We start from the raw sequence: 27405 nt of genomic DNA, 5'->3' as shown, positions 1-27405 counted from the left end.
GGATCAAAACTGTCTTCAAGCCTGCTGCTTCACCATTTCCCAGCCTTGATGGGAGAAGGGAGAGTGTGAGCAGGGCATGATGAGCTGCCTTTTTCTGGCAGTGGACGATGTGGAGGGGCAACGTAAGAGGGGGAAATTTATGCTTGGAGCTGCATTCACCACCTCTGCAGCTTCCGATCTTGAGCAGAGCAGCTTCTGTATCTCGCTGAGATGCATCCAGCCAGACCGCATCCGACGGTGCACCTGTGGAAGTTGAGTGATGTGGGGGGGGGGGAACATGGCAAACTTCCTTTGTCTTCTAAACATTAGAAGGGTTGATGCAATTTTTTCACCAACACAATGGTCCAGATCAGGTCACTGGTAGCATTTAGTCCAGAGCACTTAAAACTATCAACTGCCTCTACTTCAGTGCTATTGATAACAGGAGGGTAGGCCCTGCCCCTCTTTTCCTACATTCTCTGATCAGCTCCTTTGTCTGACTTTGGCACCAGGCCACTCGTCTCAATCTCCTTCATGTATTCAGTCTCACATTTGCTGAATGTCGTATTGTCAGCAGTTTGAAGATGGGGTTGGAGAAGGTTTGTTCTGTGGTGGGTGTACAGGGAGCATAGTCAGGGGCAGAGCACATCCCTGAGGAGTGGTGATGCTAAATACGATCATCAAGAAGCTTCACTGACTGCAGTCTGTTAAACAACAAGTCAGAGGGAACACAGAGGCCAAGATCCCAAAGTATGTGGATGAGTTTGCTGGGGACTGTGGTATTGAAGGCAGACGTCGACCAACACGGGTACGCAGGTGTCCCAGGGCCAGCGCCAGGGAGATGGAGTCTGCTACGATCAGCCAGTGGGCACATTGAAGTGGGTCGAGGCTGGAGTTGATGTGAGCCGTGACCAGCCTCTCAAAGCACTTCCTGCTGGTGGATGTCATGGCCACAGGTTGTAATCATTTAGGCCCATTATTGTGTCATTCTTCAGTGCTGGTGTGGTGCTGGCCTGTTGAATAGAGAGTAACGTCATCTGTGAATGGGCCTGCCAGTGGATCTGTGTAGTCTCTCTGGAAACGTCCCAAGACTCGGGATGGGTCGGTCGCTGTTCACGTGTTCATTCTCTAGAAGGGTGACCTGACCAGCAGCAGTGGCCATGCGTACATGAGAGGTGGGTGTCACTGCCTGAGCCCTGTTCAAACCGAGCCATTGACTCGCATTGAACTGCTCCACTCTGCTCAGCTTTGCTTTATACTGTGATCTCATGCACACCCTGCCACTGTCACCGAGAGGCTGTGATGCTCCCACGGGACTAGAGCCTGGTTTACTTTGGATGAAAGGTTGTTCACCTGACACAGGGCTACCACTGGAAACATTTACCCACCATTTCCCAACCCTGCACACATCATCTTCTGGAGTTACAGCAACCCAAGCAGTGGGCACTAAGGAGGGGGTAGAGGCTGCCTGATAATTAACTCTAGCCTCACACTTCATTACCAACTCTCATCAAAAATACAACTGCTGGAAATGGTCTGGTGTCTGACAAAGATTCAGAGAAGACCTGAATTGGTTGATGGCTTTCCTTCCATAGATGGTGCCCGACCAGTTGACAATTTTTAAAATCTTATAACTGTTTTATATTTATGACCAAGGTTATTCAAACCATGAAGGCCACTCTGGCTCTCACGAGAAATTCTATCAATCCATCGCACCCCCCTCACCTTTGTTTCCCTGTAACTTATTTTCTGTTGTACAACCAACACCTAATTCCACAAGGGCCGGTTTACCGTGACTTTCTCATCAACCGGTCAGAACACCTTAGGGACATGGAGCCTTTGATCACAGGAAGGATGTGTAAACTGCAAGCAGATAGCAGAGGTCAGGGTCACCCTGGGGCAGGGGTCACTGTGGTGATACACCACTAGCCTACTGCAGGGGGAAATCTCTGAGGCTGCAGGAAGATCACTGGAGGACAGACCACACCTGGCCTCTGTCAATCAGCCGACCTGAATAGACCCAACTCCAACCGGCCAACTGTCAATCAACTGCCTGGGATATAATCCTGAGCCGGCCCCTCCTGCCAGTCACTCAGGAGCCACCAATACAGCTACCACTGTAGCAGAGACTTTTAACTGAATAAAGCCTGTTGTAGTCTTTCTCGAGTTTTATGTTTGCCTCCTGCTGCAGCCATGCACAGTCACCCTGGGGCAGGGGCAACGGGACAGGTCAGGGTGCATCCGAGGTCCCAGGAGGGATTCAGTTGCAGCCTCCCACACCCCTGGACCACCGACAATTCCACAAAATGAATGAATTTGTATTTCAATTGTCAAAAATCACAGCTCAAATTCCAGACCCTTAATAGAAGCGTCTTTTAAATTAGATCATTGATTCTGCAGGAGCCACCGACTTCACTGCATTCCCTGCAGCTGCAACGTTCTCACCCCTGCAGCCAGTACTTTGATTAAATTTAGAATTTTTTCCTTCTTTCTGTCTGGCTCAATCAATTTTAAATCCATTATTTATCTCTCCACCCCAAGATAATAATTACAGTTCCTGGTTTCTTTCACTAAACGTTGTTAAAGAGAATTCTGCACATGGTTATAACTGCACAGGAGGGGACAGCCCTTTGAATTCAAACAACCCCATCTTATTTGAAAATCTAATTTAAACATACAGCACAGTAACAGGCCCTTCTGGCGCTTGAGCTTATGCTGCCCAGTTACACCATATAACCATACTAACCCCCATTTTGGAGGGTGAGAGGAAACTGACGCAGACACGGGAGATTGGTCAAACTCCTTACAGACAGCGCCAGGTTCGAACCCAGGTCACTGGCGCTGTGATAGTGTTGCGCTGACTGTGTTCCCACACACAAATCCCAGAGGACAGCACATTAATTGATTCAGGCACCATTCCAATGGATTTTGAAATCATTCACAGTCCCCCCTTTTCCGCTCTCACAGAGAGAGAGGTGGGGGGGGGAGAAGAGAGAGAGAGAACAAACCTTTCTTCCTCACAATGCTGGAGAAACTCAGCAGGTAAAGATACACAGCAAGGTTTTGGATTGTGCCCTTCATCAAGGAACGGGCAAGTGTAGACAGGTGCCCGAGTGACAAACTCTTGGTTATGTATCTCTGCTGTACACAGAACACTGTTTGATCTTTCTATTCAGGCTCCCATCTGTTTTTACTGATCCATGACCAAGGGCTCAAGTCAGAAATGTTGGTTCTGCATCTTTATCACTGTTCGACCTGCTGAGTTTCCCCAGAATCATGTTTTTACTTCGACCATGGTGTCTGCAAACTTTTCTGTTTTAATTAATTTCTTCCTCACATCCCCCTGTACCCCCCCCCCCCCCCCACCCTTCAGCTCCATTTCCCACACTCCAAACTATACCGGTCTTGGTTGGTAACAAGGTTATGATAGAACCACTGTCGAGCTGTAGCCCTGTCTGTGTGAATGTGCTGTATGGGTGGCCTGTCACTCCTCCCCTCAGAATCCCCGTAAAAGCTGCTATGCCCAATCCCCTCCCTCGGTACCTGCCTTGGAACATTTTAGTCATTACATAGATCTAGAAAAGATTGGATACCCAAACCTGACCATTGAGCATAAACCGAAGGGTTTAAACAAAAATTACCTTAATTTCTCAGGTTCTGGTCTAAGATTCATCACATCTGCTGTTTCACTGCATTCCTCTTTGATCAACAGCCACCCCAGATTTGAACCCCCACCCTTCCCTCTTCAGGGACGCAGAGCTTCTCCACAGGGTCCCATTTCTTGGTCATTACACAGACAGCCCTGTACAGGGCCTAAACAGCCTGTTAAAAGGGCCAGTGGTTTTTTAAATATATTTAGAAAGCCAGAGGTCCCGGCTCAAGGTGGCAGCATTATGCTTGGCAGCAGTCGAGGGGCATGGGCTCCGGGAAATCAGCAGACCGGAGCCACGTACCAGAACAGGAGGAGGACCCAAGGAGAAAGTGACCGTGGCGGAGGGGTTCAGCAGCTGAAGGAGCCACACACCACGTGGGCTTCTGGAGACCGCATTGTGGGAACCAGGTATCAGGACTGGGTTTCGAGTGGGTGCTGAGAGCATGGCCGGGCCGGGCCTTGGGCGCTGACAGCTCCTTGATCCTATTGGAGGTTTGGATCCGGGGCTCGGCTTCATCACTGGAACCGACAGGAAGCCGTGCGTCTGCAGAGGCTGGGGCAGGGCAGGAAGCAAATCCACAGACACTCAGCATCTCTGAATGGACCCTTCTCTTATTGTTGGGGGCACCGGGCGATGCTAGAGGGGCCTCTTGTGCCTTTACCACAAGCAAATGTTGACGGATTTTGTGCATTAGTAGAGTTTGTGTTTTAATACATGACAATCAAGGAATCTTGATCTTGGGAAAAAAAAATTTAAATTTAAATTTTAGATACAGCACAGTAACAGGCCCGTTCAGCCCACAAGCCCGTACCACCCCATTAGGGTGGGATGAAACCAGAGGCCCTGAAGAAAACCCATGCAGACATGGGGAGAATGTACAAACTCCTTACAGACAGTGCGGGTCACTGGCACTGTAACAGCATTGTGCTAACCGCTGCGCTGACCATGCTGACCAAGAAGAGGCAGACACGGGGAGAACAGCCCCAGAGAGGGGAACAACAGCCTCTATAAAGTGGTGATAACTGTAGATCCTTGTCAGACTGAGACAATGCAGCATATGCAGAGGGAAGATGTATGTCTGCCACTTCCTCAGGCTGAAGTCTCTACACTTACCACCTGCTCAGTTTTCACAGGTCAGGTTACAAAGAACTTCAGACAAACTGCAGCTGGCGAACCTGCTCAGATAGAATCTGTCAGTCAAGGCACTGATCAACCAGTCAAAACATTTCATCTCAGATATCCGGAGGGCTGAACTCTGCTGCCGGGGGCCTTCGTGCCCACTCAGCTGTGGGCACATCCATAACCAGTTCCCACAGCTTATGCTCTGTTCCACTAGTGATGAGTTTATTGTCACACACACTGTACAATGTACATACGTGCACCAACATTCTTACTGGCCCCCCATCCCCGATCCTGGTGCAAAAATAGGATACAATCCTTTTGTAGTGTCAGAGAAGATCAGTGTAACGAGGGGCAGTTCAAGAGCCTGACGGCTGTTGGAAAAAAATGTTCTTGAACCTAGAGATGGTGGTCTTCAGGCTTCTGTACCATCTGCCCAAAGAGGTTATTGCCTGGGAGTTGGGGGTCCTTATGTTGACTGCCTTCTCCAGGTAGCTCCCTTTCCATGGATGGGGGATCAAAGCCTGTGATGGACCTGGATGCGTTTACTATCCGGTGTTCCTGAGCGCTTGAATTCCCAAACTTGGCTGTGATGCAACCTGACTATGCTGGCCACAGAGCACAAGCGGAGGTTTGATAGAGTATCAAACTTGGGCCTTGTAAAGGACAAAGCCAGACACAGCCTGGTGCAATTTCCCTGAGAATGAAGCCCCTTCTGTTTGATCTGAATACTGATCTAACTCACTTTTGACTGCACCATTTTGATTACTTGCCCATACGGATATTAGTCAAGGTTCCTGCTCAGAGGTAGGTTTAGATTCCATGGCCAACTTGTGTTCTGCAAATCACTCTAGCATCATGCAGTGTTAGAGCAGAAACCTTGACTTCCCCCCTTAATGACCAAGGGAGATGACCTTGTGTCCAAGCCAACATGAACCTCCCAACCAACATTCTGATGATCAGACTTCCTACTCATTGCTTCACTCTCCTTGGAACCCACTCTGGGTGAACTGTAGACCAAGTACCCACGGTTCCTATTCTGACGAGGGGGGGGTTGGTCATTGGGTACATCAGCGTCACAGTCCAGATCCTCCTGCCCACCGCAGGCACGGTGGTTCTGATACCAACTTCTCCAATTTATCCTCAGTAGTTTCCTCAGAAATCCTCTGGCATCTGAGCGCCTCGCCACTGAGGAGGGGTCGCTTCGTGGCAGAGCACGATGTGCTGATGGTGCAGGGCCACTGATTCAGCAGATGGATGTAAGAACAGTAAAACTGAACCTTAGGACAGCCCTCCCCACCACCCCCAGGACTCTGCTCAGAGTTTATGGTCCCCCTTCCCTGGGAAGCAGCCAGTTGTGGTTCCTTCCTTACTTCTCTCCTACTGACTACATAAAAAATATTTACGTTGGGCAAGGTGAAAAGAAAACAATCTTTTCTCTTTGCTGGGAATTTACTCTTTGGAGCGAAGGAAGAGGAGAGGGGGCTTGGAGGTTGACAAGATTCTGAGATTTAGACAGGGTTACAGTACCTGACAGTAAGAGAAGGGTTCATTCAGAGATCCCGAGTGTCCGTGGATTTGCCTCCTGCCCTGCCCCAGCCTCTGCAGAAGCACAGGCTCCTGTTGGGTCCAGTGGTGAACCCAAACCTCAAATAGGATCAGGGAGCTATCAGTGCCCAAGGCCCAGCCTGGCCTTGCTCTCAACACCCATTCGAAACCCAGTCAACATGACGGCCAGCACCCATTTCCCAGGGCTGGAACATCAAACACCAGGGGACGTGTGTACAAAGTGAAGGCAGGGAAGTTTAGTGGACATGTCAGGGGTACATGCTTCTTTAACATATGGAGTTGAGGATGCCTGCAACACATTGTCGAGGAAGGTGATGGTAGTATTATTGCCACATAATACTACATTTCGAACAACATACATGAAATTCTTTAATTTTGGTCAACAGCAAGGCAGACAGGGTGTTGCCACTTTGTCCAACACCCCTCACAGAGACCTATAGCACCTGGTGTTCCCAGGCAGGGTCCCCTCCAAGGACTGACCAGGCCTGAGCCTGCTTAGCTTAGGTGTTTTCAGGCCCTTAGATGTTGTTGTGGAGGCTGAAACATTGGGGGATCAGACTCTTAGTCAGGCACATGGAAGGAAGTGAAACAGAGGGTTTTGCAGTAGGGAGGGTTTAGATTTTTTGTAGGTATAGAAGGGTCAGTACGATATTGTGGGCAGAAGGGCCTCCACGGTAACACTGGCTACATTCAGTGGATTCTGTTGTTGGTGTACAACATTGATACAACCATGATACAGATCTGTCCCTGAACTAGTAGATATTGAACTGTTACTGGCTAATAGACATGCAGGCGGGTGGGTCTCATGGGCCAAGTCCCCCATGACTGTCTAAGAGATGTGGTGGGTCTGAAACTGCACACCACCAAACTATCTTAAAAATAGCCAAGCTGATGGCTTTATGAAAGGCAAGTTCTGTTTGACATGGCTGACAAGACCCATCATTCCATGTTTGCTGGCAAACATTTGTGCCTGGCTCAGATGCATTTCCACACAATTCTCTTCAGATGACAAGATGGCCAGAGGAAAAATTGTAAAGGGCCGGAGATGAGCTCTGAAGGGAAGTGTGGCTGGGTTCAGGTGTATCACTAAACACTGCATTGCAGAATTGGCTTCAGGCCCATTAGCAGATTACCCTGGAGACCAGGTGCTGGTGGGTAGAAGTCTGTCATTGCAAAACACAAACACGATCCTGACTGCTGTGGAGAAGTGGCTGTCACAGACCCATTACAACCCCAACATTTCTCCCTGATGGAGATACTTGCACAGTGGGTGCCAAAGTGCCACTGCATAATATCAGGTAAAACTCCATTGAGAGATGGATCAAACCCAGCAAATATCTCTGTAACACAGAGGATGTAACAAAGATGATAAAACATCCAGCAGGTGCTTCTGACCTGCAGAATGCCCCAGTATTTTCTTTCATTCGACGAGGTATGTCTGTCAGTCCAGAATGGGATTACTTCAGTGTTACAGAATTATGCTATTATACATCTTTCTGTTACATTATATTTTAGAGAGGTACCTTATGGGTTTGAAACAGGGAAACACACACAACACACACCATGTTGGAGAGACACTGTATCTGCTATGTCCAGCTGTGAACAGAGAAATAAAACTAACGTACATTGTTTCATACAAATACTTAAGACAATGAATGTTTACTCAGAAAGACATCTGGTTGAACAGAGAACTATTTACTTCATGAAGTGGTTTCTGGAGAATTGAAACCTAACAATCATGTAGTGATCAAAGCAGCATTTTAAGTGTTCAACCAATTTTCATCTGAGGTCAGAAATGTAGTAACATTCTGTGATAAAGGACTGTTATTGAGTTCTCCTTGTCCAGCGGCTTTGGAAAAAGATGGCTACTTCGATTGTCTCTCTTTGTTAAGGGAGAGCAGTGCTACTGTGGTCATCGTAATGGTCATTTCACCCAAAACCCTTACTTGGGTTTGTGGAGTCATTATGGAAAGTTCCATAACCTCCATGCAAGAGAGGGGAATTGTAAAAACATTCGTATGAAGAAACATTTCTCTGAAAGCAACTCAACAAGACTTTTTGAGTTTTGAGAAGTCTGATGGACTTGGCACCTCACCTACTCCATAATTACTTTTGAACAACAGTTGAAAGATTCTGAGTTTCAACACAAAAGGTTTCTAAGACTGAACTTTGAAAATGACTTTTCAGAATCGTGTCTGAACTGTAATGGTTTGAGATCTGACCCTCCAACACACACACAAAAAATTTGTGCATAGTGTTAAGTTTAGAGTTAAGAAAATATTGTTAATAGTTATGAATAAAAATTATTGTTTTGAAGATACCATTGTCTTGGTGAATTTCTATTGCTGCTGGTCTCGGTTGAAACTCTAATCCAGCAACATTCTAATCTCTGACTCAAACATTAGTTCCTAAAGTTACTTCAGTCTTAGATGAGAAATTATAAATGGGGAATAATAAAATGTCCAAATTTGAAAATCGTTAATCTCAAAGTTAATGGTCTAAGGAGTTTAAAGTAATTACAGTATTTGACAATGTGGTGGTCTAATTAGTGGGACTGAAAGCCCAATACACCAACATGCTGCAGAAACACAGAATCTGTAGGATGCAAAAAGGAACCAACATTTTGGGTTTGAGTCCTTCGTTGGGATCAGGGAAAACAGAATAAAAGGGTTGGGGCAGGAGAGGAGCACAGGTAGGAGGTGGATATAGGTGGGAGGGTAGTGGGAAAGAGCAGAGATAGGGAGTGAGGGCTAAGGGTTGCTCTCTGACAGGAGTAGTAGGAAGGGAAGGGGTGGGGAGCTGGAGGAAGAGAGACAGGGGGTAGGAAAAGAGAGAGACACAAGGAGGGGGTCTAAAAGCCCACTTGATGGCTTGTACTGACAGAATCTGAAACAAGTCACTACAGAAGTAATAAATGGGTGTCTGAACTTCCTACATTCTGGAATGATTTACATCCTATTTATGAAAAAAGACCATGAACTCTGGATATTACTATCAGGAAAGAGGACATTTAACTCAAACGTGTGAGAGAAATCCTGAAAAATTCTCGTCACTTTTAATGATGATGCGAGAAAGTTAGAAAGTTAGGATGAGAAACATCGTTCCCATCGCATCTCGTAGAAATGCAGAAAGAGATTGGGGAAAGTATGAAAGAAGAGAGGAAACTGGAGAAGACAAGGAACATGAGGCCAGGCATGACTTTGAGAACAATTGTATGTGACCTTGGTCTCCACCAGTAAGGCAGGCAACCCTTGCCTTGTCATCAGTGCAGATTCACCGCATTGGTCCCAACAGAGTGAAACTATTCCGTTCGGACGGAGCAGCAGAATAGTCCTGACGTTCAGAAGGACGAGGTGTCCCTGATGTAAACAATGTGCAGAGAGAGGCATATCGACAGGCTGCTTAAAAGACTGATTTAAGAAGGGTGGGCAGAGAGTCAGGAAAAAAAATCCTTGGAACTTCCTGCGTCAAGTCCCGTGCATGCTCAGCTGTCCAAACCAAGCACCTTTTAGGATGAAAACTAAAAAAGTTATCAATTTAGGCCTATTAATTACATCCTACCAAGTTCCTTATTAAAATATTTCCAACTACACAGCTGCTGTGTAGGGATCTGTGTGCTTCAATATTCAATCCATTTTCTCCAACCTTAATGATTCTAATTACAGTCCACAAACATGCTGGAGAAACTCAGCAGGTCATGCAGAGTCCACAGAAGCTCAGTCGACGTTTCTGGCCCAAGCCCTTGATGAGGTGGTGCTGATAATCAAGCAGACATTCACATACAAAGGTGGGGAGGGGGAGGAAGGGGAAGAGCACAGGCCAACAGATAACATGGGAGGAGAAAGAAGCCAAGATGCGCACTTCTAATTGCTAATCTTTTGAAATAAGAACCCATCCCTTCAATTTATTCCTAGGGTGCTTCACCAGATGTTCTAGCACATCACTGTACAACAAGCCTGTCCCTGGAGGGAACAGGCTGCTGAGGCAACACCACTGACTTCACATCAGTTATTCTGAACCAGTAAACTCTTCAGGGATGAACATAGGCCAAATTAGTTCCAGACCTGTTACAAAAACACGACTACCTGCTAAACATGGAACACAACCGTGCTGGAGAAACCTAGCAGGTCATGCAGCGTCCACAGGAAATCAAGGGTAACCAATGTTTCAGGCCTGGGCCCTTTGACGGGAATAAGCTTGAATAAAGAGGTTGGGGAGTGAGGGGGGGGGGGGTGGGGTGGAAAGAGAAGAGGAGGGAGGAAGGGGCTGCAGCACAGGCCAACAGGCAAGAGATCCCCTCCCCTTTTCATTGAGACTCAGCCCGTTGTTTTCTTATTCCCGATGAAGGGCCTAGGCCTGGAACGTTGGGCTCCTCGACTTCCTGTAGATGCTGAGTGACCTGCTGAATTTCTCCTGCACCCTGGTCGAACCTATCACTGAATAACACTGGGTCCAAAACATTTCTGATGATGGAGGTGAGGAATTTAACTCTGAATTTGAGTTTCCTGTATCCAAAACAGTCAGTTTAAATGGCAATATTATAAACTGAGCTCTTGTTCTGTTACAGTGACCATGTGGAAATGCACTGACACTGCAAGGAGTTTTCAATCATGTACTTACATTTCTGCAAGGAGTTTGAACGCTCTTGGCATGTTTCCTCCGGTTGCTCCGCTTTCCTCCCACCTTTAAAACGTACCACAAGTTGTAGGTCATTTGGGTAACTAGGTGGCAATGGGCTCATGGGCCCAAAGTAATAACACAAGAAATGCTGGAGGAACTCAGCCGGACTGACAGTGACCATAGGGGGAAAGGGTAAGTTACTGGTGATTCGGGCCTGGGGCCTGGGCCCTCCCATTACCGGCGATTAGAGCTTGGCCCTCCCTCCTGTTACCAGTGGTTTGGGCCTAGGCCCTTCCTCGCCTGAACGGCCTGTTACCATGCTGTATGTCTGCACAACCCTGGGAGAACCCAGACTGCAAGGTCTATTTGCACACAGCTTGTGCTGGGAGAGGCAGAAAAGCATCAGCTTATGTTCTTGATCACAATCTTCCCCGTGCCTGCCATTGACATGCAACATGATCAGGCTCAATACTCGAAAGGCTTGTATCAAACCACCCTTGGCAAGTGGCCCCACAGGAGCTCCTGTTTCCCAAAATGGACTGCTCAGAGAGGCTGCAGCTGGTGGCCTCTCCCTTAGCCACCACGCCAGCCTCTTCCTTGGCCATCCAAGATGTGGAAATGCCTACCTACCAGGGCCCGGAACTCGTCGGGAAGAAGATAGCTCCACGACTCACACCTGGCAGTGAAGCAGCTTGTCAAAGCTCAGTGGCAAGTCAGGGCCACATCAGGAGGGTTTGATCAGATTTTATTGTCACAGACTCAAGTCCAATCCAGAACAGGAAAGTGCAGGAGAAACTCAGCAGGTGACAGCATGCAGAAGCAGTTGACATTTCTGGCCAGAGCCCTTCCTCAGGAGTACTGAAGGCAGCACGGTTAGTGTAGTGGTGAGTGCAATGCTGTTACAGCGCCAGCGACCCAGGTTCGTGTCTGGCACTGCCTGCAAGGAGTTTGTACCTTCTACCCATCTGAGTTAAAAACTTACCAGGGCTGCAGGTAAATTGGGTGTAATCGGGCAGCACAAATTCGTGTGCCAAAAGGGACTGTTACCAAGCTGCATGATTAAGTTTAAAATCTTCTTAAAACAAACCTTTAAATTTAATATCAGGGTCTTTCTTCCTTCTCCTATCAGAGAGCCACCCTTCTTACCGCTCTGCCCCCATCATTCTGTTCCACCCTCCCACCTCTGACCTGTTACCATCTCCCCCCCCCCCCCCCCCCCCCCTCCACCTCTATTCGGGCATCTGTCTGAGCTGCAGTTCTCCTGACGAAGGGCTCAGGCCCGAAACATTGACTGCTCTTTCCTGCCCAGGGATGCTGCGTGGCCTGCTGAGTTCCTCCAGTGTGTTAGTGTAGTGCAGTGGACCCCAGCAGCTGCGGATTCTCCTATTTTCCCAAACAGATGCTCCAAAACTCTTACCTGCTGTAGCCTCACAAGATCAACCAACTACAACTGTAAAATTAATGCCAAGACAGAAAACCAGATCATAAATATTTAAGGATTAGGTGAACAAGTGTTCAGTCAGGGGACAGGCCTTTCCAGACCACGAGCCCGTGCCACTCAAATAGCCCAATTTACCTACAAACCTTGTATGTTTTGAACGCTGGGAGGAAACTGGAGCACTCAGAGGAAACCCAAACAGACATGGGGAGAATGTACAAACTCCTTACAGACAGCGCCAGATTCGAGCCCCGGTCACCAGCGCTGGTACAGCAAGGTTTCAGCCAGATCGCTGTGGTGTTTCCAATACCCACTAGAGAGGTTTTATTTTTTCCAAAGCATGTGGACGACACTGGATTCAGGGCCATACACATGCATTCTGAGAGGTCTAAGTGGGAGGGATCTGGGGAGCACTGCAGAGCAGAGGGAACCTTGGAGCGCAGGTACAGAGAACGTTGAAGAAGGTATCACAGGTCGATAAGGTGACCATAAAAGTGTATTGAGAACAAAGTTGGGAGCTCATGTTGCAGATGTACAAGATGTTGGTGAGGCCCCATTTGGAGCACTGTTCAGTTTTGGTTACTCTGGTACTGGAACAACTTCAAGCTGGAGAGGATTTAGAGAAGATTTATGAGGATGTTGCCAGGACTTGGGCGTCTGAGCTACATGAGAGGTTGAGTTGGGGCTTTATTCCTTGGAGTTTGAGGGGTACAAATAAGGAGAAAACTAGGCCGGGTGAACACACGTAATCCTATATAACCACTTACAGCACAGAACAGGCCAGTTCGGCCCTACTAATCCATGCCGTAACAAATCCACACCCTCCTAGTCCCACTGACCAGCACCCAGTCCATACCCCTCCAGTCCTCTCCTCTCCATGTAACTATCCAGTCTTTCCTTAAATGTAACCAATGATCCCGCCTCGACCATGACTGTCGGAAGCTCATTCCACATCCCTACCACCCTTTGCGTAAAGAAATTTCCCCTCATGTTCCCCTTACAATTTTCCCCCTTCAATCTTAAACCATGTCCTCTAGTTTGAATCTCCCCCACTCTTAATTGAAAAAGCCTATCCACGTTTACTCTGTCTGTCCCTTTTAAAATCTTGAACACCTCTATCAAGTCCCCTCTCAATCTTCTACGCTCCAGAGAAAAAAGCCCCAGGCTGCTCAACCTTTCCCTGTAACTCAGACCCTGAAATCCTGTCAACATTCTCGTGAACCTTCTCTGCACTCTCTCTATTTTGTTTATATCTTTCCTATAATTTGGTGACCAAAACTGTACACAGTACTCGAAATTTGGCCTCACCAATGCCTTGTACAATTTCATCATAACCTCCCTACTCTTGAATTCAATACTCCGATTTATGAAGGCCAACATTCCAAATGCCTTCTTCACCACACCATCTACCTGAGTATCAGCCTTGAGGGTACTATTTACCATCACTCCTAAATCCCTTTGTTGCTCTGCACATCTCAATAGCCTACCATTTAATGCATATGACACAGAAAGTCTTCCACCCACTTCCGACTTAGAGAACCTTCTTTGCCTGTTCCTGATGCAAGGACCCATTTAAAAATGAATCCAATGCACTACACACAAGTGCTGGAAGAACACAGCATCCATCAGAAGTAAAAGGCTGGCTGGTGCAATTTTGATGCACTGAATGGCCTTTGTGCGATAAAGAAATATGAGATGCTGGAAGGCCTGGATTGTATAATTCCCAAAAATGGTAGAATTAAAGGAGGGGATAAAGGAGGGGAAATGCAGGCAGGTTTTTGCACTGAGATAAGAACTAGAGGAGGGGAGGTTTAAAGGGACCGTTGGGGATTTTCACACAGAGAGTGGTGAGTGAGGCTGTGGAATGAGCTGCCAGCTGAGGTGGGGACTGCAGGTTCAATTTCAACATTTAAGAGAAATTTGGACACCTACTTAGATGGGGGGAGTATGAGGCTATGGGTCCAGGTGCAGAATAATAGTTTGGTATGGACTAGATGGGCCAAAGGGCCTGTTTGTGTGCTGTAGTGTTCTATGGTTCTATCAAGAGAGTCCTAGTCCATCCAACATTTCCTTATAATTCCAACCTCCTGTCCTGGCAACACCCTGAAATATTTTCTGCACCCTTGCCAGTCCTGTAATTGGACTGTCAGAAGTGAGCATCAATGCTCCAAAAGAGGCCTCACCGACTTGTGCATAAGGCCATAAGCGATTGGAGCTGAATTCGGACATTCAGCTCATCGAGTTTGCTCCACCATTTAAGTTGTAGCTGATCTATTCTTCCTTTTAATCCCATTCTCCTGCTTTTTCCCCATAACCCTCAACTCCCTTACTAATCAAGGTCCACTTTAACTCTACACAACGACCTGGCCTCCACAGCCATCTGTGGCAACAAATTCCACAGATTCACCACCCTCGTCTCTGATCTAAAGGGACGTCCCTTAATTCTGAGGCTGTGCTTTCTGGTCTGGAAACATCATCTCCATGTCCACTCTGTCAATATTCATTAGCTTCAGTGAGACACACTCCCCATCCTTCTAAACTCCAGCAAGTAGTCATATGTTAACTCTACCTTGAAGGGTCAAACCCAAAACATTAATATCTTTGTGAACTGTTTGACCTGCTGAGTTTCTCCAACAGAGAGTCTGCTTTTTAACCTTCTCATCCCTGGGATCATTGTCATGAAGCTCCTCTGGACCCTCCAACACATCCTTCCTTAGAATGGGGGCCCAAAACTGCTCACAACACACCCAATATGGGCGATTAAAGCCTCAGCATTCCTGTTGCAACATCATGGTCTAACTCTTGTTCTCAATACCCTTACTGATGAAGACTAGTAGGCTTTATCACCCCCCCCCCCCCATATACCTATATTCCCCCCCCCCCCTTTCGGGGAACCATTATATTTCCATGCCTTGGGCGCTCTGTTCCACAAGATTTTCCAAGGCCTTGATTTTAACTGTTCCGGTTTAATGTAACCAAAGAAAAACATCTCACACTTGCTAGATTTAAATTCCATCAGCCATTCCTTGGTTTACTTCCCAGTTAATCTCAATCCTTTTGGAAACTTAGACAACCTTCCTCACTCTCCACTACACCACCAATTTTGGTGTTATCCACAAACATACGCAGCATGTTTACCAGATAGTCATCCAGATCGTTAATACAGATGTCACAGCAGTGGACCCAGCACCAATCCCTGCAGGTCTGTGTTCCAACTCCTGCCACCAACCCCCTGAATCATTAATTTTGTCACTTAAAACTTGTTCTTGTTCTCCTTGTTCTTGCACTCGTTTCTGGATGACTGGCCTAGAATTCAGGACTGATTAGTGTGGTATTGCTATCTGGGAGACTGTAACTTCAGATATTAAATGCTTCAAAGAAATCCCATGCACTCATTCCACACCTCCTCAGCCAAGTCGATTTTTCAGTCAACATTAATCATCTATCGGACAGCCTGACCTACTGGGTTCCTCCAGCAGTTCTTTGTTTACTCAAGATTCCAGCATCTGCAGTATTTCTCCATTTTACAACATTAATTAACTGCCTCATAACAGCAGCTATAGTTCATGAGGAGTTTGAGGAGAGTCAGTAAGTCACTGTACTACGAACAGCTTTCCGGCTGTATGGAGGTGCCAGAAAAAAACAGCAGAGGGTTGTAAACTTGGCCTCACAGGCACCAGGACTTCACTCCATCCAGGACATTTACACGAGGTGGTGCCTTGAAAAAAAAATCAGCTTCTATCCTCAGAGACTGAACCCCACCACCAGGCCACACCCTCTTCACTCTGCTACCATCAGGGAAAAGGTACAGTAGCCTGAAGACGAGCACTCAGCGGCACAAGGACAGCTTCTTCCCCACTGCCATCAGATTCCTGACGGACAATGAACCCCAGACATAGCCTCACCTTCTCCTATTTTCTCGCGCAAAATGTAATTTATAGCGATATTTGCAAAACAACAAATGTCATGACAATAAATTCTGGCTGTGAAATGTCCTCCTTCACCGACTGAGGCTGTCCATTCTCCATCCAACCCTTGCAGCTGCTTTGGGTGCTGGTCTGTGTTACACAAAGACACCTCTGCATTATTTACTGAAACATCACTTTTTCTGCACTAATTACAAATATGAATATTTATCTATACTTTAAGATCCATTATCTATGGAATTCATTGCTGTGGTGCAGACATTGAGGATATTGAAGGCAGGGAATCAAGGGGAGGATGGGGTTAAAATGATAGTAAATCAAAATGGATGGGCAGAAAGGCCTGAGCCCCATTGCTTTGTCTTCTGCTCTTTTCCACCTTGACGGATTGATGTAGTTTAACGTTGCTGTGTCCCCCACCTGGATGTGAGGCGGCGGCGGCGGCGGGCGGGCGGACCTCTCTGCATCTCATGTTCCTCACGCACACAAAGCAGCATTTTCGAAGCGATCTCGGCTCGGTGGGTCCAGCGCCCGCCTGGACGTCCTGGGACACCGGCTCCTCGGGGTCATCCAGGAGTGTGCGGCTCGCACCCAGCCCAGGGTAGCGTTCCTGCGGGACCAGGGTGAGCTCCATTCCTGCCCCCCCCCCCCCCACCCGCAACATGGAGAAAGGGGAACAGGGTCCCCGGGACCGCTCGGTCCGACCCACGCCCTCCTCCCCCCGCGTCCGGACCGAGCCCGAGCCCTGCACTCACTCTGGACCTCGAACTTGCGGATGATGGTGTCCAGGTAGGTGTTCTGCGGCGCGACGTGGCCCCGGCGGACCGGCATCGTGTCGGCGAGCCGGCCAGTGCTCTCGGCGCTTCAGCCCCGGATCGCGGCCCCGTCCCGCGGCTCCATCGCCGCCGCCCTCGGCTCGTCCTCTCTCCTTGCAGCCGGCTCCGTTACCACGGCACAGGGCTCCCGGCAAAGCCCTGCCCCAACAGTCGCCGGCTGCAGGCCGGTCCCGGCAGCGGCTCGGTGCGGCAGCGGCTCGGTGCGGCGGGGCTCGGTGCGGCGGGGCTCGGTGCGGCGGGGCTCGGTGCGGCGGGGCTCGGTGCGGCGGGGACCGGTGCGGCGGGGACCGGTGCGGCGGGGACCGGTGCGGCGGGGACCGGTGCGGCGGGGACCGGTGCGGCGGGGACCGGTGCGGCGGGGCTCGTTGCGGGGACGGGTACGAGGACCGGTGCGACGGGGCTCGTTGCGGGGACGGGTACGAGGACCGGTGCGACGGGGCTCGTTGCGGGGACGGGTACGAGGACCGGTGCGACGGGGCTCGTTGCGGGGACGGGTACGAGGACCGGTGCGACGGGGCTCGTTGCGGGGACGAGTGCGAGAGAACTCGGTCCGAGGACTGGTTCAGGGACCGGTTCGGGGAGGGGGGGGGGCTCGGTGTAAAATTTCGGTACAGGGACGGTATGAGGACCAGGGCTTGGTGCGGCGACGCGCAGCGCAGACGGCGCTCCAACCTCCAACATGTGCCTAGACCCGCCCGCTCGCCCCCGTGGGGGGGGGGGGGCGTCCGTGACGAAGGCAGATGGATGACTGGTGGAACTCGTGCTGAATTCCGAGTGCATGATCTCGGGGGGGGGGGGGGGGGGTGAGGAAGTGACCGAGGTCACGCCGACTCCGGCAATGACCTTAACGAGGAGGAACATCTCTCTCTCTTCCCCCCTTCTCCCCCCACCCCCGGTTGACAGGCCGGTGGTCCCCGTCTCCTCCTCCCCATTTCCCCCCACCTCAGGAATCAGTTCTTCAGAACCTGTTAGTGAAGGCCGCTCCACTTTCCTTCTTCCAAACGGCTAGTTTGAAGGGGGAGGTTGGAATGTGTCCAAATTTATACGTTTAAAAATAAGTGGGTCCCCTGCAGACACGGGCGTCGCGGAGCCGATCTCCCCGGCTCAGCATGGAACAGAACAGGGTCCCAGGGCAAGGTCCAACCAGCTGGTTCTCAGACCCCTACACGGAGCTACACCAAACATTCTCGGCTTCTGCCACAGGGACTGAACACGAGTAAAGTTCTGTCCAACTCGGGAGGGTTTGGTGCAAAAATGCAACCGGTTACACCTCCGTCAATACACTTTAAAAATAAATAAATGAGGGGAAGAGCGAGGCCGAGTCTGCGGGTCCCTGTCCGGCCAGAAACCTGACGGCGGAGGGGGAGAAAATGCGTGGGCTTCTGAAAGGTCCGGGTGCCGAGAGAACAGGGGCGCAGTCAGTCAAAGTCCCTTAATACAGTCGCAAAATGTTGATCCTTCCAACTGGGGTTCAGTTCGTATCGAAAACCGAGACTATTCTATCAAATTGTTCATTAAACAAACACCGAAGGACTCGAGACCCGCAGCTGGCCCGCCTCTTGGACGGGGTGTTGCAGGAGTCATGGTTGGGAAATACTCACCAGACCGAGCAGCATCTGTGGAAAGAGAAGCAGAGACGATGGTTTGTACAGTGTCCTTATGCACAGACATCGAGTCGTTGCAGCCAAACTTGGTAAAAACAACTACAAAAACACAGACCCCACCCCAGTAGGGGAATTGGAAACCAGAGGACTTGGGTTTAAGGCAGGGTGGGGTGGGGAGAGATTTAACAGGAACCCGAGGGAAAACCTTTTCAGACAAAGAGTGGCTGCAGGGGTAGGTGGTTGAGGCAGGTGCTATTGCAATGCTGAAGAAACATTTAGACAGATACATGGAGTGGACAGAGCCACCATCCTGAACCTTTTATAGGATCTGCTCAAAGTTTATTGTCCCGCCCCATGAACCAGTCAAATTTAGTTGGTTTCTTCTGAACTTCTCTCCAACCTACTGCATAAAAATATTTTACAATTTCATCTTCTGCACCCCCCCCCCCAAATGTGTTACAGTCCCCAAGGTGGGTTGGGGAGGGGGTCTTACAGCCCCTGTTGAGAATGGCTGCTTTGGAGCGCTGTGGCCCAAAGGCAGCCAGGTGGGACAGGTGTGGGTGGGATGTTTTGGTTGGCAGGGACCAGTTGGGCTGAAGGGCCTGTTTCCACACAGTGTGATTCTAACTGCAATAATATACTTATTCAATTAAACCGAGACAGTAAATATAAAAACCAGATAATTATTCACAGTTGCACAAAAGTGATTGAGTGAGAGTATAGTGGACAGTCATTTTGTGGAGAAGTCCCTGAGGAAGCTGCTGGAAAATAAACTATTCTCAAACTGAGAGGTGCTGAAGGGAGCAGCGAGCGAGGTGGTGACCAAGGGGATGAATGATGTTGGCTGCCTTCATCAGAACAAATGCAGGAAAACAGAAGAGGGATGGGACAAAGGGCTGAGGCCTGGGTTTCCATGGGGATACACTGTTGAAGTATTGGTTGACAGGTTAATGAGAGAGGGGGAAGTGGAAGCACCAATATGATAGGAAGTGGGGTCTGTTAATAACCAAGCCCTGTATTTGAACAGATATTTTGCTGTCATTTATTAACTTTGCTGCAGCTGACAGCCTTCTAATTCAGAAAATGTTTGCATCCAAGCCTCCTTTCAAAAAACTAAACGTAAAGACGTGAGTGCTTTGGCAGTTCCACCTCTGAGCTACACTGTCACTTTCAGACAAGGCATTGAACCAAATTTTGACCTCAGGCAGAGATTGTGGTCAATAATTGGGTGGTCAAGCTCAGAGCCAAATGGCCAGGTTCCATGTAATGCAACCATCCAGGGGATGTAGCAACTGGGGAAAGCATTGCTGGAGCAAAGCCCAGGTCAAAGCATTGAGTACGGGAATTGGGATGTTATGGTCAAAATTCAGATTTATTGTCAGAGTACATACTGTACCCAACATCACATACAACCCTGAGATGCTTTTTCCTGCGGGCCAGGCAGAATTTCTTTTTATCGGTAAGGCAAAAAAAACTGTACTCAAGAAAAGATCTGTAGACAAAAGAGTGAAATGTAAACAAAGAATGAAGTACAAACTGCAATAAGGAAAATAAATATTCCGTAATAGATAATGTGCAGTGGGCCCTTAAATGAGTCCCTGGTTGAGTTCGTTGTCGAGGAGTCTGATGGTGGAGGGGGAGCAGCTGTTCCTGAACCTGGTGGTGAGATTCTTGTTTCCTGATGCCAGGAGCAAGAACAGAGAGTGTGCTGGGTGATGTGGATCCTTGATGATCTGCTGCTCTCAACGGCAGCATTCCCTGCAGATGTTCTCGATGGTGGAGAAGGTCATCTATCTACAGGAAAGATACTAATAAGATGGAAAGAGTATAGAGAAGATTGACAAGGATGTTGCCAGAACTTGAGGAGCTGGGTTACAGGGGAAGATTAAACAGGTTAGGTTTTTATTCCCTTGAGTGTAGAAGAATGAGGGGAGATTTGATAGAGGTTTTTAAAATTATAAGGGGATAGACAGAGTAAATGTGAGCAGGCTTAGGTTAGTGAAACAAGAAATAGAGGACATGGATTAAGGGTGAGAGAGAATCTCAAGGCTGAATATGATGTCATGTATATATTCTGACAATAAATCCAAATATGAAAAGTGAGATGTTTAAAGGGAAACTGCTTTACGCAGAAAGTGGAGTGAGTGTGGAACCAGCTGAAGTGGGCTCAAATTTGGACAGGTACATGGATGGGAGAGGTCCAGGTCAATGGGAATAGGGAGAACAATAGTTTGGCACAGACTAGATGGGTTGAAGGGCCTAGTTCTGTTCTGTCGTGTTCTATGGTTCCAAGTAATGCTAGCAGGAAGAGGAAAAAAAATGGCCAATAAAAAAGAAGGGTGACTACAACAGTACTGACCAGTTCTGACAGAGAGCAAGTTGGATACAAAAGAGGCTACAGATGCTGGAAAATGGGACAGCAATTCAATCGGCAGGTGTGGAGGGAAATGGACAGCTGATGGAGGGATCAGCAGGTCGATCAGCATGTGGAGGGAAACGGACAACTGATGGAAGGATCGCAGGTCAGTCTACATGTGGAGGGAAATGGACTGCTGTTGGAGGGATCGGCAGGTCATTCGGCATGTGGAGGGAAATGGACAGCTGATGGAGGGATCGACAGGTCGGTCGGCATGTGTGGAGGGAAATGGACGGTTGATGGAGGGATCAACAGATCGGTCGGCATGTGTGGAGGGAAATGGACAGCTGATGCTTCAGCTCGACATCCTTCATCTGGACATTGTATTACTGCTGGTATGAAATTGATGCTCATTCCTCAAACATTTTTTAAATTAAAATTTAGACATGCAGCACTGTAACAGGCCAATTCATTCCACAAGTCGGTGCTCCCCAATTTACACCCATTTTAACCTGGAGGAAGCCACACAGAAACAGGGAGAACGTAGAAACTCCTTACAGACAGCGCAGGATTTGAACCCTGGGCTGATCCCGATCACTGACGGTGTAAGGTCATTGTGCTATACCAGTTTCACTTATTTTTTTTAAACAAACTGCCAGTTTTAAAGAGTGGAGTGTGCCTAAATTTACACATTTAAAAAAAGCCATATTGCATGTTGTGCTTTTGAAGCATTACATCGAGGAATGGAAAGCTTCTCAGTGTATTTACAATGACAGCATCAAATGTGACAGTGCACAGGGGTCAGTGTAAACTAGCCAGGGTCAAGCCAGACAGTTAAACATCAACTTCTCCAGTTTCCATTAACCCCCCCCCCAATCTTTGTCCTCCTGTCTCCTTCCCTCTCATTCTCTCTCTTCCCTTTCCCCTCTGCCTCCTATCACAGAGCCAAAATCAATTCTTTCCTCTCATCATATCCAATTAACACCTTTTGTCTGTTGGTCTGGACTCCTCCCCCTCCCAGTCTTCCCCCTTTCTCTCCCCAGTCTAATTTAGATGCCCGCCTGGTTTCTGTTTATAACTTGAAGGGCTCAGGCCCGAAACATCGGTGATCTATCTTTACCCCCCCCCCCGATGCGCTGCGTTCCTCCAGCATTTCAGGCAAGGTCCTGATCTACATGCTTATCTTGACCCTCATTATAGCAGGGCACTGACAGAGGTCAGAGTGGGAGTAGAATTGTCAGTTACCATGGCAGGGAGGAAGTGCCTCAGAGGTGCGCCTGTGGAGAGAACACGGCACTCTGATGGGAATGGTCACGGGGCACTCTGATGGGAATGGTCACGGGGCACTCTGATGGGAATGGTCACGGGGCACTCTGATGGGAATGGTCACGGGGCACTCTGATGGGAATGGTCACGGGGCACTCTGATGGGAATGGTCACGGGGCACTCTGATGGGAATGGTCACGGGGCACTCTGATGGGAATGGTCACGGGGCACTCTGATGGGAATGGTCACGGGGCACTCTGATGGGAATGGTCACGGGGCACTCTGATGGGAATGGTCACGGGGCACTCTGATGGGAATGGTCACGGGGCACTCTGATGGGAATGGTCACGGGGCACTCTGATGGGAATGGTCACGGGGCACTCTGATGGGAATGGTCACGGGGCACTCTGATGGGAATGGTCACGGGGCACTCTGATGGGAATGGTCACGGGGCACTCTGATGGGAATGGTCACGGGGCACTCTGATGGGAATGGTCACGGGGCACTCTGATGGGAATGGTCACGGGGCACTCTGATGGGAATGGTCACGGGGCACTCTGATGGGAATGGTCACGGGGCACTCTGATGGGAATGGTCACGGGGCACTCTGATGGGAATGGTCACGGGGCACTCTGATGGGAATGGTCACGGGGCACTCTGATGGGAATGGTCACGGGGCACTCTGATGGGAATGGTCACGGGGCACTCTGATGGGAATGGTCACGGGGCACTCTGATGGGAATGGTCACGGGGCACTCTGATGGGAATGGTCACGGGGCACTCTGATGGGAATGGTCACGGGGCACTCTGATGGGAATGGTCACGGGGCACTCTGATGGGAATGGTCACGGGGCACTCTGATGGGAATGGTCACGGGGCACTCTGATGGGAATGGTCACGGGGCACTCTGATGGGAATGGTCACGGGGCACTCTGATGGGAATGGTCACGGGGCACTCTGATGGGAATGGTCACGGGGCACTCTGATGGGAATGGTCACGGGGCACTCTGATGGGAATGGTCACGGGGCACTCTGATGGGAATGGTCACGGGGCACTCTGATGGGAATGGTCACGGGGCACTCTGATGGGAATGGTCACGGGGCACTCTGATGGGAATGGTCACGGGGCACTCTGATGGGAATGGTCACGGGGCACTCTGATGGGAATGGTCACGGGGCACTCTGATGGGAATGGTCACGGGGCACTCTGATGGGAATGGTCACGGGGCACTCTGATGGGAATGGTCACGGGGCACTCTGATGGGAATGGTCACGGGGCACTCTGATGGGAATGGTCACGGGGCACTCTGATGGGAATGGTCACGGGGCACTCTGATGGGAATGGTCACGGGGCACTCTGATGGGAATGGTCACGGGGCACTCTGATGGGAATGGTCACGGGGCACTCTGATGGGAATGGTCACGGGGCACTCTGATGGGAATGGTCACGGGGCACTCTGATGGGAATGGTCACGGGGCACTCTGATGGGAATGGTCACGGGGCACTCTGATGGGAATGGTCACGGGGCACTCTGATGGGAATGGTCACGGGGCACTCTGATGGGAATGGTCACGGGGCACTCTGATGGGAATGGTCACGGGGCACTCTGATGGGAATGGTCACGGGGCACTCTGATGGGAATGGTCACGGGGCACTCTGATGGGAATGGTCACGGGGCACTCTGATGGGAATGGTCACGGGGCACTCTGATGGGAATGGTCACGGGGCACTCTGATGGGAATGGTCACGGGGCACTCTGATGGGAATGGTCACGGGGCACTCTGATGGGAATGGTCACGGGGCACTCTGATGGGAATGGTCACGGGGCACTCTGATGGGAATGGTCACGGGGCACTCTGATGGGAATGGTCACGGGGCACTCTGATGGGAATGGTCACGGGGCACTCTGATGGGAATGGTCACGGGGCACTCTGATGGGAATGGTCACGGGGCACTCTGATGGGAATGGTCACGGGGCACTCTGATGGGAATGGTCACGGGGCACTCTGTTGGGAATGGTCACGGGGCACTCTGATGGGAATGGTCACGGGGCACTCTGATGGGAATGGTCACGGGGCACTCTGATGGGAATGGTCACGGGGCACTCTGATGGGAATGGTCACGGGGCACTCTGATGGGAATGGTCACGGGGCACTCTGCTCTCCCTGCCCCTTCCCCTTATAACCATATACAGAACAGAACAGGCCAGTTTGGCCCTACTAGTCCATGCCGGAACAAATCCCCACCCTCCTCGTCCCACTGACCAGCACCTAGTCCATACCCCTCCAATCCTCTCCCCTCCATGTAATTATCCAGTTTTTCCTTAAATGTAAATAACATCCTTGCTTCTACCACCTCTGCTGGAAGCTTATTCCACATCCCAACCACCCTTTGTGTTCCCCTTATAATTTTCCCCCTGCAATCTCAAACCATGGCCTCTGGTTGGAATATCCCCCACCCTTAATTAAAAAAGCCTATCCACGTTGACTCTCTCTGTCCCTTTTAAAATCTTGAACACCTCCATCAAATCCCCCCTCAATCTTCTACGCTCCAGAGAAAAAAGCCCCAGGCTGCTCAACCTTTCTCTGTAACTCAAACCTTGACATCCTGTCAACATTCTCGTGAACCTTCTCTGCACTCTCTCTATTTTGTTTGTATCCTTCCTATAATTTGGTGACCAAAACTGCACAAGGTATTCCAGACTTGGCCTCACCAATGCTTTGTACAATTTCATCATAACATCCCAACTCTTGAATTCAATACTCCGATTTATGAAGGCCAACATTCTAAAATGCCTTCTTCACCACTCTATCTACCTGAGTATCAGCCTTGAGGATACTGTTTACCATAACTCCTAAATCCCTCTGTTGCTCTGCATTCCTCAATTATCTACCTTTCAATGTATATGACCTATTTAGATTTTCCTTTCCAAAATGTAACACTTCACACTTACCTGTATTAAATTCCATCAGTCATTTCTCAGCCCACTCCTCTAGCTTTCCTTTATCTCTTTTTAAACTACGGTAATCTTCCTCACTGACTACAATACCACCAATCTTTGTATCATCTACAAACTTACTTATCCAATTTACCACCCCTTCTTCCAGATTGCCTCCCTAAAACTCCTCTCCATCACTGCCCCCGCCTCCCTAAAACTCACTTCTCTCCATCACTGCCCCTGCCTCCCAGATGATCTGAAGTTCACCTGGAACTTTAGTTCCCTAACTCAGTTTATCAGGAGCTGTAACTGGATGCACCTGTTACATGTTTAATCATCAGTTGTGTTGTCCCTGACTTCACACAGTTGAAACACTGGGTGGCCCTAACATCTGCCCCCATTATTCAATTCCTCAGTTAATTTGCTTAATTAAAGAAAGTTGCCTCTCTTACCTGACTGGGAGCAAATTCCTCTACTCAATGAAGCCCACACCCCATCACTGGCTGCTTTAACAGCTGGCCCTCTTTTTATGTCCCTCCCTATTATCTCAGTTGCTCCCTGGCCCTAATCAATTAACTCAACTGCAGCCTCCTGACTCCAACTCTAAAAACAGCAAGGGCAGAGTTCCTGACCTTTTCCAGCCTCCCTCGCAGCTGTGCCAACATCACACGCCTGCACAGTCTGACCTCTCCTTTCCCAGCTTTAACAAAATAATTAAATAAATAGAGGTGCCGACTCACAGCACAAACCCACAGACCCTCCTTGCAGCCTCCTGAAGAAGGTGAATGCAATATTGGCGTTCATTTCAAGGGGAATACAATATCAAAGCAGGGATGTGATGCTGAGACTTTGTTGGGCCCTGGTGATCCCTCACTTGAGCATTGTGAGCAGCTTTGGCCTCCTCATTTAAGAAAGGATGTGCTGACATTGGAGAGGGTTCAGCAGAGGTTCACAAGGATGATTCTGGGAATAAAAGGGTCGTCATATGAGGAGTATTTGACAGCTCTCTGCCTGTACTCATTGGAATTTAGGAGACTGGTGGGGAGGTGGGGGGAATCTCTGAAACATTTCAAAAGTTGAAAAGTGTGGGCAGAGTAGATGTAGAAAGGTTGTTTCCCATGGTCAGAGAGTCTAGGACAAGAGGCTGCATCTTCGGGATTGAAGAGTGTCAGCTTAGAACAGAGATGTGGAGGAATTTCTTCAGAGGGCGGTGAATTTGTGGAATTTGTTACCACAGGGTGGTTGTGGAGGCCGGGTGAATTTAAGGCATAGATGGGTAGGTTCTTGATTAGCCAGGGATTCAAAGGTTATGGGGAGAAGGCCAGGCAGTGGGGCTGAGAGGGAGAATGGATCAGCTCATGATTAAATGGTGGGGTAGACTCAATGGGCTGAATGGCCTATTTCTGCTCCTATGCCTTACAGCCTTGTTTGCTTATTTTCTAGCCAAAATATAATTCCTCACCACAAAACAGCCAATCACATGTCCTTCAGAAAAGAAAACCTATAACCTGCTTTCACTTTGAAATCTCTTTGTCTCTCCGAAAGAGTGAATAGACTCTGGATCTGAAACGCCAGCAACTGAAACCCCACTGGGAGCTTTCCCTGATCCAAACACAAACTGGCTAAACCTTCTCACTAACCCATGTCACGAGATCCCTCACTGACTAGAGCACTGAACTACAGATTGATCTTTGAGACACTTCAGAGAGTTAAGTCAAAACCAGGACTTGCATTTTTCTCTCATCTTTCTTCACCTTCAATAATTTTGACGCACTTTTCATTCAACAGAGCCAAGGTCATTGAACAGACGTTGAGCACCAGAGATGGAAGTCTCCTTCAGCACCGCAGCAGAGAAACTAGTAACACTGGCAAAGAGGACCACAGGTTGTCACCTCGTGCTAGTATTTTGGGAATGGGCGAAACTGCCTGAAGAACATGTGGCTAATGGAATGGCACATCAAGGAGTTCTGGAGAAACTGGGACCTGTGCAAACTGGGTGGGTTGCATCTAAATCTAAACAGGTCCAATGTCCTTGCAGGGAGGTTGGGGCCCCAATGGAGATTTATTAAATCTTCACTGGCCACGAGCAAGGTGCCAGATGAT

General features: G+C 49.1%; 1 protein-coding gene and 1 long non-coding RNA gene across 2 annotated transcripts in view; one reads left to right on the top strand and one right to left on the bottom strand.

The window, feature by feature from the left end:
* The window catches only part of LOC138746796 (voltage-gated inwardly rectifying potassium channel KCNH6), a 43716-nt gene extending 26384 nt beyond the window's left edge, over positions 1-17332 (bottom strand). The window contains exon 1 of the mRNA XM_069905256.1: positions 17057-17332. Coding sequence (XP_069761357.1) covers positions 17057-17132 — 76 coding nt within the window. The 5' untranslated portion in view covers positions 17133-17332. The remainder of the gene's footprint in view (positions 1-17056) is intronic.
* Positions 986-27405, top strand: LOC138746799 (uncharacterized). The gene is made up of 3 exons (XR_011347126.1): positions 986-1154; positions 10668-10795; positions 27091-27405. It is a non-coding gene; the product is annotated as an uncharacterized lncRNA (long non-coding RNA).

This window comes from Narcine bancroftii, chromosome 12, assembly GCF_036971445.1.
Source record: "Narcine bancroftii isolate sNarBan1 chromosome 12, sNarBan1.hap1, whole genome shotgun sequence".
NCBI lineage: Eukaryota > Metazoa > Chordata > Chondrichthyes > Torpediniformes > Narcinidae > Narcine > Narcine bancroftii.
Note: the sequence above shows the minus strand (reverse complement) of the source record. Positions and strands in the feature narration are given on the sequence as shown.